The sequence below is a fragment of the Schistocerca gregaria genome, chromosome 2, assembly GCF_023897955.1.
Source record: "Schistocerca gregaria isolate iqSchGreg1 chromosome 2, iqSchGreg1.2, whole genome shotgun sequence".
NCBI lineage: Eukaryota > Metazoa > Arthropoda > Insecta > Orthoptera > Acrididae > Schistocerca > Schistocerca gregaria.
The window spans coordinates 644,761,425-644,774,246 of NC_064921.1; the positions used below are offsets into that span (position 1 = coordinate 644,761,425).

The 12,822-nt window shown below is 41.5% G+C and overlaps 1 protein-coding gene across 1 annotated transcript in view; it reads left to right on the top strand.

The window, feature by feature from the left end:
• The first annotated feature begins 2,631 nt into the window (after positions 1–2,631).
• LOC126335916 (Down syndrome cell adhesion molecule-like protein Dscam2) overlaps positions 2,632–12,822 on the top strand; it is a 217,596-nt gene continuing 207,405 nt past the window's right edge. Inside the window, exon 1 of the mRNA XM_049999389.1 lies at positions 2,632–2,638. Within this exon, the coding sequence (XP_049855346.1) occupies positions 2,632–2,638 (7 nt within the window). The remainder of the gene's footprint in view (positions 2,639–12,822) is intronic.

The window sequence follows — 12,822 nt, forward strand, 5'->3', positions numbered from 1 at the left end:
AATCGTGTATACGATTGATGTCAACGCCCTCAGCGTCGATTAAGGCGTGAAGATGGCGCACTGAAGCACAGAAACTGGTAACCATACAATAAATAACATCGTAAGGACGGCTGTAGATCATCCATATTATTACATAATTTCGATACTTCGCAGTTTTGATGACGTGAAAGCACAGCTTTTTAAACCCTGGTGAGTTTCTCACTCGCTTCGCACCATGGCAGCCGCCATATGCCCGAGCGCGTAGACGGTAGCGCAGAGTGGCAACCACTGCCCACTACATAGATGACGAGGGAAGACGAGAGGAGGTGGCCACGTCTGCTAAACGTGTTTTGAAATCTCGTTATTTTACGCGAAAAAGAAATAAGTGACGACTACGTGAAGGCCATTCAACTCCCCCCTCCCCCCTTCCTCTCCCTGTGTCATTATCTTCCTCATTCCTTACTCGGACCCTCTCGTCCTTTCCCCTATCTCAGTCCATTTACACCTCCTGCCTCCTCTCTGTCGGCCTCCTCTTGAGTCTTGCTATTGCCTACATAACTTTTATTGGGAATTGATGTCGTATAAAATTAATGGGTAAATCGGTTGGTTGCAACGACATTATGAACAGAAACGTCTTACTCACACTGTTGTACAGTCCTTAGGACTCGAGAATTACACGGCTGCACAGGGACAGAGCGACTGACAAACAACAGGTACGCGCGAATGTTTGAAAACTGTACTTTTAGGTCATAACTGCTTACTATCAAAATTATGGACCATATTTCGCTCGGGGATCGACTACTGTGGATGTTACCTTGAAAGAATATTTTTTCTCCATAAAATATGAGGTGGAGTTGGTGATGTTCTCTTGTTAGACCGTCCGAGGTGGGAGGACCGGCGTAGAGGAACAAGTCCCGTCTGCCACTCGCAGGGCTGGCAGCCCACGTCCGTGCTCTGCGCTGCTGCGAAGGCATAACTGATATACAGGCACTGGGATCGTTAATTCCTTTTGTGTTTCCAGAATGAGACAAGGTCCTGGCGAAAGTATAGTTGTGAGGAGGGCTCTTGAGTAGTACTTGGATAGTTCGGTAGGTAGAGCACTCGCCCGCCAAAGGGAAAGGTCTCGAGTTCGGGACATCGTTTTAATTCGCCAGAAAGTTTCCTTCTAGTGTTGTTAGGGTCATCCTCGAACCCCATCATGGTTCATAGTTAGTCTCTTCACTTTCTTCAAAAGAACGGAAGAAAACAACAATCAACACACAGCACAGATTACAGCCAAATCACAAAGCGTTCGGTAACTGCCGAAAAGCAATTGTTTGCTGTGGCTGCCAGTATCTCAAATGTGAAAGTTGAGGTCTGACCTCTGCCAGTACCTTACGCAATCATGGTTCGGAAAACCTCCACCTAAAACTGTCACCTAAAAACGCACACATAATATCAGCGGTTAGAGAGATCACAACACATAAACCTGTCGCCAATTCAATGTCGGACAACAGTAACAACCAACGAGAACGTACATCTGAGGAATCTCCTCGCTGATGGGTACAGAAGTCACCGTCCCTGTCACGAACTGCGAGTTCCTCAGGAGTAAATAACTTCACTGCTGAGTACACAAGTACAATTACACAGAGCACTTCATACCACACACTGACAAGTCATCGTACAAAGATAAACACACAGCCTACCGAAATGTGTCGGAAACAAAGTCAACGGTACGAGTTCCAGCGACCGTCTCCGGTGGGGAGCGACTTACTATTTCAGACCAGTTTAATAATTCCTAACTGCGCGTTTAAATACATGCAAGCTGACGATAATACGTCACGAAGTTAAGACCTTTAGTTGGCAGACTACCTTTCAGTTGGTATACTTATTTCCTTTGGCCCCCGGATGGAGCCGAGAGTTCGTGATGTCTCCCGGGCAGGTAACTAGTATGAAGTTACAAGTTCGTTGCGGGACTCTGTATGACATTAGCAACATAAAGTTGCTTTCGATCAGTCTAGTATCAGTACCTTTCGTGGCCTATGTAAAAAGGAACAATAATGTTCGCATCTTTATCTCCTGAAATGTCTTCGTGTTTTCTAAAAGATGCTGAAATAACGTCAGTTTTTGCTCAGGAAACTCCCGGATTTCCAGAATTGTTCTCTACCTCTATTCATCTCTAACTGTAAAGATATAAATAATGTTATAAAATGGAAAGCGTTGCAGCGTGACACAATTGTAAGCATTAGTATAATATTTTAACATTTGTTAAACTTACTAAAGTATTCTCGAAACATATTTCTTCTTAGTGATATACCCAATTGACTTCATTCTCCTTTTAATGTTTTCTGATTCCAGACGCTGAAGATAGAGCATGTGGAACGGACAGACAAAGGCATGTACCAGTGCGTTGTATCAAATGGTGGAGAAGCGGCCCAAGGGACTGCACAGCTAAAACTCGGAGGTAGGAATCTGTGTTTTCTCGTTACTACGCGCTAAGTTATAACGTTCTACATTTAGTGGAGATAAAACAGCTGAATAGATAGTTTAATCTACAATAAAAATGACATTGAATTAAGTAGAATTCAGTAGGCATTCAGTAACAGTGGACTGCTAATCATGATTTGCAGGAACATTGCTTCTCGTGACCTGTTCATGATATAACAAGCAAGGATGGCAGGTTCTCAAAATTTTCTTCTCGAAACGTAAACAAAGTGATCATATGAGGATGGGAGGAGATAAGGTTAATCACAATACTTTGCCACCGAATTTTGTGCCATCACGTGCCGACTACATTAGCAACAGTTAAGTAGCATCAACAGTAGCCTGAGGCTCATATTTTGCCTTCAGATGCCTTACAAAACAAATCTTGAAATAGACTCGTAATACCGAAGCAACTGTGAAGTGTGTATAGACGGGTAGGAAAAAAATCTCGAATTCTTCCCGGATTCCCAGTTAAAAAACACACTTTTTCTCGGATGAAAATACCCAATACCCCGAGTAAAAGTACATTTCTTTCCGTTTTAAGTGACAATATACTTTGCAAATACCTTGAATTGTAAAGGTTTTGCGCACCGGTTTAAAATTTACCAGCACAACGCGTTTTGGAGAGATCTTTGATACGCGGCGACACGTAGACTGCGTATTTTCGTATTACGAAAGTACAAATACGAATACCATCAAATGGAGCAAAGTACTGAAATCGTTACTGATCGCTTTTGTCAGCCAGTTATAGCTAACATCGCGTGATCTCGCTAGCCAAAGATAGCAGGTAGCACACGTGATGTGGTCAACCAATAGCAACATATCTGTTAAGTAGTGCAAACACACTAATAGGAAAAGTTAATGGTTCGATGTATTACACATACAGTATAGTTACAAGAAAAGCTAAGCTGTCACGTGTAATATCGCTCTTTTGTACCGCATGTTGCGCTTTAAGATAGATCAAACGCAAATGAGCCACTAAAAATAATGGCATATGAAATGATCGTATGGAGTTTTGGCCGGGAGACACTATCTGGCTGAAAGTTTGGTAAGTGGCTGGTCCTCAAAATGTTAACTTTTGAATGATAGCCAAACGCTCAATGTTTTAAGAAATTCATCGTACTTCATTACATTAACATAATGTACCTTCAAAGTAACGCTTCTAAAGCTAAAATTCGCAATATTTTCTCGCGATCTGTTACAAAGATAAACAGTTGTGACAAATGAAAAATGATTCAAATGACTCGAAGCACTATGGGACCTGACATCTGAGGTCACCAGTCCCCTAGACTCAGAACTACGTAAACCTGACTAACCTAAGGACATCACACATCCATGCCTGAGGCAGGATTCGGTCCTGCGACCGTAGCAGCAGTGCGGTTCCGGACTGAAGCGCCTAGAACCGCTTGGCAACAACAGCCGGCTGACAGTTGCGACGTCCACGCTCATCGAAAGCTTAGTCTGCATCCTAGGACGTTTGACATTTTGACGCAATTTGGTGTCGCAGACGCTTCTGTGCGTACTGCGTTATGTTGTAAAGTGGCGCATTTCCTTTGCAACTGATGCTTCTTTGGTGTTATTCTTTTGTGTTTTATTGCTGCAGTATTATTGTACAGTAGCAGGCTAAAGCAAAATGCTTTGTTATAATATCAGTTCTTAACACTCATAATTACAAAAATTTAACTGAAAACTAAATCAATGAAAAATTCCCGGATTCTGAAAAATTCTCGCTTTTTCCTGGTTGTCCCGGGGCGTATATACCCACATCAAGGGACTTCACATCTCTTTCAACATCCATGTTCCAAATCCCTCAACAGCGTTACTCGGGGCTGTACAAGTAATACGCAAATCCCAACGCTTGCATATACTTAAGTTGGGTGTCATATCCCAACCCTTCAGTCACCTCGCACAAAGAAGATTCAAATATTTTGTTCCTGCAATTAGATCCTGCCCTGTGCGATTACATCCAACTACTTTCAACAACATTTTAACACATACAGTCCCTTTATCTACATTTAGTTCGGAACTTTCCCTTTTTCTGAATTTTTAGGTTGATTTTACATCTGTCATTTCATGCACAGCTATACGTCCATCTCCGTTTCCCATCACGTTCACAACGTTCCTCCCAGTTTACTTCGACTTTTTGCTCCCTTTATTTCCAGCAGCTGGTAAAATTTCGAAATGTAAGCTCTTGCCGTCTATTATAGTCTGAAGTTACTGCCTTGACTACCCTTATCACAAAACAATCCAGTTGAAAAACGCAGATTAATTTATTATATATTATACTTGTAAGGTGATTTCACAATTTTATTAATTGAATTGCCAGCGTATTCTGCCTGAAGAATGGGTTATTGGGCACTAAGCCCTCTCCTCTCTCCACCAAATACAGACAGACCCCGAAAGCTGCCACTACCTAATAACTTTATCTGTGAAGACATAGCAAGTTACGACTCTAATATAAATGGCCTGAAAATTTTCCCCTTTCAATGAAATTTCACCCATTAATGAACAAAAAGGTATCTCATTATATTTAATGAAATTGAGGTAGTGAGCAAACTTACATACTCAACGGAACAACAATGGGACGCTTAACACAAAGTTAATGAAGGCAAGTTGCGACCAAGATCATCAACAGTCCTAGTACAGCCTATCAGTAACCGAGCATCCATTCTTGTAAGAAAAACACGTAAAATGCAGATGTAACTGCACACAGTATGTTCTAACACGTATCGAAAGAAAAAGTGATTCATTTGAAAGTAGAGTCCTTAGCATTTATTGCTGCAGCCAAGTGTCTTGAAGTTCAGTGCGAATCGCACTAATCTGATTTTGCTCTTAATTACACATAAAATCGGTAAATAATTTGACAGCTGAAGGCAGTTCCTGGAAAGATTAATTCTGCTGAAAGCAGTTCATTTCAGTTACGGTGCACTCGTACATGATGCTTGAAAGAACACAGCATAAATGAGTACTTGTGCACGTCAACATTAAAGATCATTAGATTGAAAAATGACTTCGTAAGAAAAAAATTCACGTGCTATCTAACTTTATATTCAGTCATTATTCAGAAAACACACCTATCGCACCACATGGCTGTACAGTACTCATATTAGCAAGCAGAAAAATAACACCATACGCTTTCTAATCCTCGTAATATTATACAGACGCCGCCCGGGGTTAGCCGAGTGGTCTAAGGGCGCTGCAGTCATGCACTGTGCGGCTGGTCCCGGAGGAGGTTCGAGTCTTCCCTCGGGAATGGGTGTGTGTGTTTGTCCTTAGGATAATTCAGGTTAAGTAGTGTGTAAGCTTAGGGACTGATGACCTTAGCAGTTTAAATCCCATAAGGTTTCAAACACATATGAACATTTATTATTTAGAAGCGGCAGAGTAGTGTACAACGCAAATGATATGCTCGGATGACACAATGAAAAATAGGTATTGATCCTATCATAAAAATGGTTCAAATGGCTCTGAGTACTATGGGACTCAACATCTGAGGTCATCAGTCCCCTAGAACTTAGAACTACTTCAACCTAACGAACCTAAGGACATCACACACATCCATGCCCGTGGCAGGATTCGAACCTGCGACCGTAGCAGTCACGCGGTTCCGGACTGAAGTGCCTATAACCGCACGGCCACGGCGGCCGGCCGAGACTATCATATTCAAGCAAAGACACAAACTAAACATTGAGCTAACATTGCTTCCATGAACACGCAGGTGCAAAGCACATCTCAAAAATGAATTTGAAAATCGTATAATATAGAAGTACGCCAGGGCCGTGCGAGCAAGTAATACATAACAGACATATTATTCAAGTCATCAACAGGCAGTACGATGTTCATAGCTTCTCGCTGAGAAGAAGAGCAGAAGTAGGCTGGCTGTCCACGCTGCCCTATCGAACTGGAATCTCACAAAGGAAATTCCACATCTCGTCCCCTCAGATTTAGTGGTAAGATAGCCCAGGACAAATCCTGTCAAAAACTAAACAAAGATCAAGAATGAAAACGGGAAGAAAGTGTACTGAACTGTGAAAAAAGAAGCAAAATCGAAATAGTGAACGGTCCAAACTCAAGAGCTGCAACGTCGAGGCACATAAATATGCATGATATCGAGGTTATGTGGTCACGGTATTGGACAGCGAAGAGTGTTCAAATCTCCCTAGTGCCCATTATTTTTCTTTTTTCCGACAAAATTATGAATTGTTAGTCTGATCATTGATGTGTCAGTTGGCTCAATTCAGATTTGGTCTGTGTCGTAGTTAACGTCCGTTTGCAACAGCGAGGAGTAAGAAAGGGACATCCAGACGCATGTACCTCCTCATATTTGTTCTATACAAGTACCACATGTTATGACCCTTTTGTTCCGTTTTGGAAGTTCCGTCTCTTGAATTCCTTTGTTGTAACCTAGTTCACATCCGTTTGTTTGTTGTTTTCATTTCTGTGAGAGGTCTACGCGGCATGTCGCCTACTCTCAGTATTCATAACATTTACTTGCGACGGTAGTATGTATATTCGTACCACATGACTCATACTCTATGACCAATGTATAGTATGACAACTGTCAAGCGTACAGAAGGAGAACAGACAGATCAGTGATCGGATGGAAAGTCAGAATTTTGAGAAAAAAAATAGTAGGGCACTAGTGAGATTTGAAAACAAGCAGTCCATCACTGTGACCAGAGAAGTACAACAACGTGATTCTTGCAGTTTGATCGATGTTGCACGTATCATGTTTGGGCCGTTCACTGTTTCTTTTCTGCTTCTCTTTTCTCAGTTCAGTACACTTTCTTCCTGTTTTCATGCTTGATCTGTGTTCAGTTTTTGACTGGCTATCCACTAGCCATTTTACCACTAAACCTCAGGCGGGTGCGGTGGGGAGTTCCCATTGTCAGAGCCAATTAGGGTTGCCACCCGTCCCGTTTTGTACAGGATACCCCGTATTTAAGTTGAGAATTGTGCATCACTATTATGAACTGTTGCTCCGTAAAAAACAAGCGTTTTTCTTTGTTTGTCTCTAAATATTTTAAAGTCCATACTTGATTTAAGTGCCGTTGACGTTCACAGTAGTTCCATTAATTTTGTCTCTGGATCCCCAGAAGAAGGAAATCTCGTGATGACTTGCAATTCGCTGGTTAAGCTGATATGCTAGTTATTTACCTCGTGTTCCGCCACGTACTTCCGTAAGTCTTCCCTTCCATTTGCAATGACTGTTCATGCTGTTTGAGACTAAATCAATGTAAATCGTAGTAGTTCTATTAATTTCCTTTTTGCATGCTTTGTCATGCCTAATGTATTGTACTGTATGTACTGTTAAGAGGGTGTAGGTTAATTTCTTTCACTAATTTCAGTAACTATACAATACTGTTAATGCAATTAATTATAATGTAACGGAAACTGGTACATAATGTTTGGTTTACAAGTATTTATGAACTGCCCCGTACGTTTGTGAAAAATCACGTTTTCTAGGCACATGACCCTTATTTCTTTTATCAAAAAGAGGCTATCCTAGCGCCAAGCAACCTGATTAGTTGACTAGACACCATGCTCGAAGTACTGTTTAAAGACACACTTTTCACTACTCAATACAGTGTGCTACTACTCTAGCAGACGAAAACATGGACTTTAGTGGCTGTGGGTTATACGAGTCTCTCTCTCTCTCTCTCTCTCTCTCTCTCTCTCTCTCTCTCTCTCTCTCTGTCTCTCTGTCGCTGTCTCTCTCTCTCTCTCTCTGTGTGTGTGTGTGTGTGTGTGTGTGTGTGTGTGTGTGTGTGTGTGGTGTGTCTCTGTAACACAAACATACACACATTATGAGGAAAGAAAATTGCACTAAAATCCATTATGAGTCTAAACGATAATTCTAAAAAGCTCAGGTATTGATTGTGGAATGTTGTAGCTTTTGTACTGAGAGCATGTAATCTGTGAGTGACGCGGCTATGTGACCCTTGAGGGATCGATCGCCAACACCGATGTTCATTTACCGTTATTATCAGATAAAAATTCATCTCTCAAGCTAATCATATTCAAACGATAAAGGCAGTGATTCCACTAAATGTGAACACCGTTCAACAGTTCACTGGTGAGAAACAGTCTGAAAAGCTTGTGATGGTGTTGCTAAGGCTTCTGATGATGTTGCAAGGTAGTTTTCGGTGGGTAATACTTGTTAAGAAAAGAATTGATAGTTTGCGCTGTTTCCGAGTTAATTAGCTTTCAAGTTAGCCAATCAGATTGTTGCGCGTGCAAGTTCAAGCGACCCGCCAGATACAATTAGAGTCAGTGGGTTTAATTATAAGATTCTCAGGAAACTAAACGATCTGGAGACCAGGGCAGACAGAGTAGTTACACCAACGCTACCACAGACGCCGACGCTAGCGTCTCCGCGACCGCTGACGTGCAGCCAGCCTTGAGGGGGTGGGAATATAACTCGACCGCGCGTATCACTGAAAAAGAGGTCGAAGACGTCATCACGTGTAGTAAAAACCCTGCCCCAGGCGAAAATGGTATTCAGAGACTTTATCTCAGAAGATGCCCCCGTATGACAATTATACCCGTAGTTGAGATTATTTAACTACAGGATGATGCATGACATCATCCTCACAAAGTGTAGAAAAAGCGAAAACAATAATAATACACAAACCGGGAAAACCTGAAACAGACTCAAAATCCTACCACCTCATATTCTTAATAGACGTACTCACGAAAAACCTTCGAGAAGATAATTACCAATAGGGTAACCAATTACACAGACGAACTACAAATAACCCCGCATCTCTAATCAGGCTCCAGATTAAATCAATCAGAATCTGGCACAATACGCGCTCGCGGTCTTTCTAGACATCGAGCGTGCATTCGACAAGATTTGGCATAACAGTCTACTATACAAATTACTAAAATTAGGCTTTTCTCCCAAGAATACTATAAGACAGATTATCTCAAGTACGTGTAAAGGACGAAACATTCTCCCTCTCCTTCCAACAAGCAGGGTAGTGCAGGATGCAATAATATCCCCCCTGCTATACTCATTATACGCCACGGCCAAACATACAACCACCAGACTTAAATAAGAAGTTCAACTCAACTCAACACCCTCAAAAATGTTTCACATGGCTCTGAGCACTATGGGACTAAACTTCTGAGTTCATCAGTCCCCTAGAACTTAGAACTACTTAAACTTAACTAACCTAAGGACATCACACACATCCATACCCGAGGCAGGATTCGAACCTGCGACGGTAGCGGTAGCGCGGTTCCACACTGCAGCGCCTAGAACCGCTCGGCCACTCCGGCCGGCTCAACACCCTCCATCAGCCGAGAAACAATAACGTACAGCATGAAACAACAAGAGCGGATGCATAAATGGCGTTTAAAAGCAAACCCGAACCAAACAAAACTAATCCCGTGTAAACATCGCAACATACCCAAAAAGACGAAAAAATACCCAGAAAACATCACACTCACGATGTGGGGAACCAAAATAAACATGACCGACAAAGCGAAACACCTAGGTTGACTCTAGATAAGAACTTAAATTTTGACGAATACATCAAACGAACATTAAACAAAACTAGGCAACGTCAGTCCCTAATAAGACAGGCTCTGGGGATAATTCCATGGCTGCAATGATAAAACAGCGATAAACACATACAAAACATTTGTACGTCCCCTTTTAGAGCATGCGGCTGCTCTTAGCCTGTATGTCACAAACGAAAACTGAAAGACATTGTCAGACTGAAAGGCGCATGTTACTAAGCCTACTAAGACTCCCACCCACTGCCCGTAGACATGAAGCATACGATGAAGCTACAGCCGAGACTAGCAACATTATGGCCGCCGCATATTAGCAAGTCGCCCTGACCTCATACACAGATTCTCACAAACAAACTGTAAGGTGTCAGACAAATCCAACACCTTCCATGAAAACCCTGACATGATAAGCAAATCCAGTAGTATGTCACATAGCTCGGAATAGATTGTGACATTAAATTAACCAAAGTAATACTAGTAACGAGTGAGCAAATGGAATACCACTAACACAAGAATGCCTAAATGCATGTCATACCTTCCCACCGTGAGACAGACGCAGTTCCGAGGGGAGAAACGAGAACAGAAGCCGAGAGCAGAACCGTGTTAAGCTGGAAGGCCCTACCCCCCCCCCCCCCCCCAGCCCATGTTAAAAGCTAGAGCCCTCCAGAAGAACAGGATAGATCTTACGATAACACTAAAAGGACCACACCAGTTGCAAGTTTTAGCGTGAGACTTTTTTGTGTCTGTGTTACGTTGCAAACTTTAAAAACATTGCCCCACCACAAAAAGTATAACGTTTCTCATTGGATAGACAGAATTTTTGTAGGCAGAGCTTAAGGTTAACATTGAGACCCTGATTGCTCAGATGAAAAAACAGCCAGATAGTTTTTTTAAACCAACTTCAGTAAATTGTAGTAAGGAGAAGTTAGGGGAGAGTTGCTTCCGAGACGGCGAGGTGAGCGGAGCTGTGCTGTCCGCCGCCCCCTGACGAACACCGACAAGGTAATGAACGCACGCGATGCCGCATAACAGCGCATAAAGCTTCACTCGGAACTGCAGAAGTCTCATCTGTTACACCGCCTTTTTGCGTAATATTAGTGTCGATCGTTAATTAAAGCTCATGGTGTTCACATTTGCCACTTGAAGTAAAAATCTGAAGCGCGATGATTTTTCTGTTATATACTTACTGAGAAGCCACATCAGGCACTGTAATTTACGACAAGTTAGATAAGTAATTAAAGATAATTGAGGGCCACTGTAGACCATTTTGATAGTTTTTTCTTTTGTGAAACTTAATTTAAACCTAGATTATAGATGTGATATGGCATAGGTCATCCTTCGATCCATTGTAGAACTTGGAAACCCATTCAGGGAATATTCTTTCACATTTTTGTTGAACGCTGTTGGTTTTTACCATCCTGTATTAAAACATTTCCTTTTATCAATAGTGCAATTTATAAACAATGTTTTGTGAGTAGAATAAAATTTTCAATGGTAAACTCAACTGCTTTTTCGACGTTATTTTACCAGCTAACTAAAAATAATAAAGCCTTGAACCCCTTCCACTACATTTAGTTAGTATTAAGATTCTTTTACAAGGAGTGCAGTGGAGCTGACGCTGAAATCATTAAGTATTTGGTTATATCATCGCTAGTCTCACTGAACTCTTCTGAACTCTACATGCCATGTGTAGTCTAGCGTCTCCTTACCAGCAATAGGTCCCAGGTTCAAACTAGTCAATTCCCTAAAAAACACTCTCAGAGTGTCGTTGCGCGAAAGTGGTAGGGAGACACGATATAGAACAGACAGACACCACGCAGAATGTTAGAAAACCTAAATTCAAATACACATTCCGTCCTCCAATCATACACAACACACTAACAACCAACCTGGACACAATACACAGCCACGAACTTTCAGCACAGATTATGATCATAGCACCAAAAAAATTAACACCATGGCACTCCTGGCACTGGATCCCGACCGCGAGCTAAAATTAGCCACCGTCTGACAGAAAACACTAAAAAATTTTACTACCTTGTAAACTACCTATTTATCCCAATAAAAGTAACTAAATGTTTTCGTCACTGAATGATCCTCAATCTCACAAACTTGCATTCACCACGAACCTTACAGCATCCAACGAAGAGTTTCCAAACTCCAAGAAATTGTATAAGACAGGATTCAAACTCCAAAAAATTGTATATCCTTAGCTTACTACTAATCCATATCCTGTCATCTACATTTTATACTGATAAAACTCGTATTTTTAATCCAAATATTTCCAATTAATTTTACGTTGTGTAGCATTGAGGCCATTATTTTGTAAACAAAACCCAAAAGTTTTAGTAACTTAGATTGACCACCAGTTCCACCAAACACAGTAAGAACCATCAACATGGTACACATCATGCCCGTATACTTGTGTATGCACAAAAGTGCTGACCACTGCACACCTGCATATATCTATGTTCTTATATTTTTTTGTAATATATTAATCATGAACATCCGAAAACAGTAGTCTATAATGTGTATCATAAGCATCGCTGTTCTCTGATCTCCGAGCTTGCCGGCCGTTCACATCTTACATTCCGTATGTACGTGTCTATAACCATTTTCCGTAACCAGGGTGGCCATGCACATCAGTGCATTGGCGCTCGACGAGGAAGTAAATCGTTGTAATTCAAGTTGCAGAAGAAATATTCATAGCCAGAATTTAATAGCAAACCGCGAAAATGTAACGACGTATAGTTTTGATCAAGACACTTCATGTTTACGTCATGAGTTGGATTCAGAAGAAGTCAACAGCATCCACTATAGTGAATGGAGGTGACAATCTACGTGGTGACCTATTCGCAG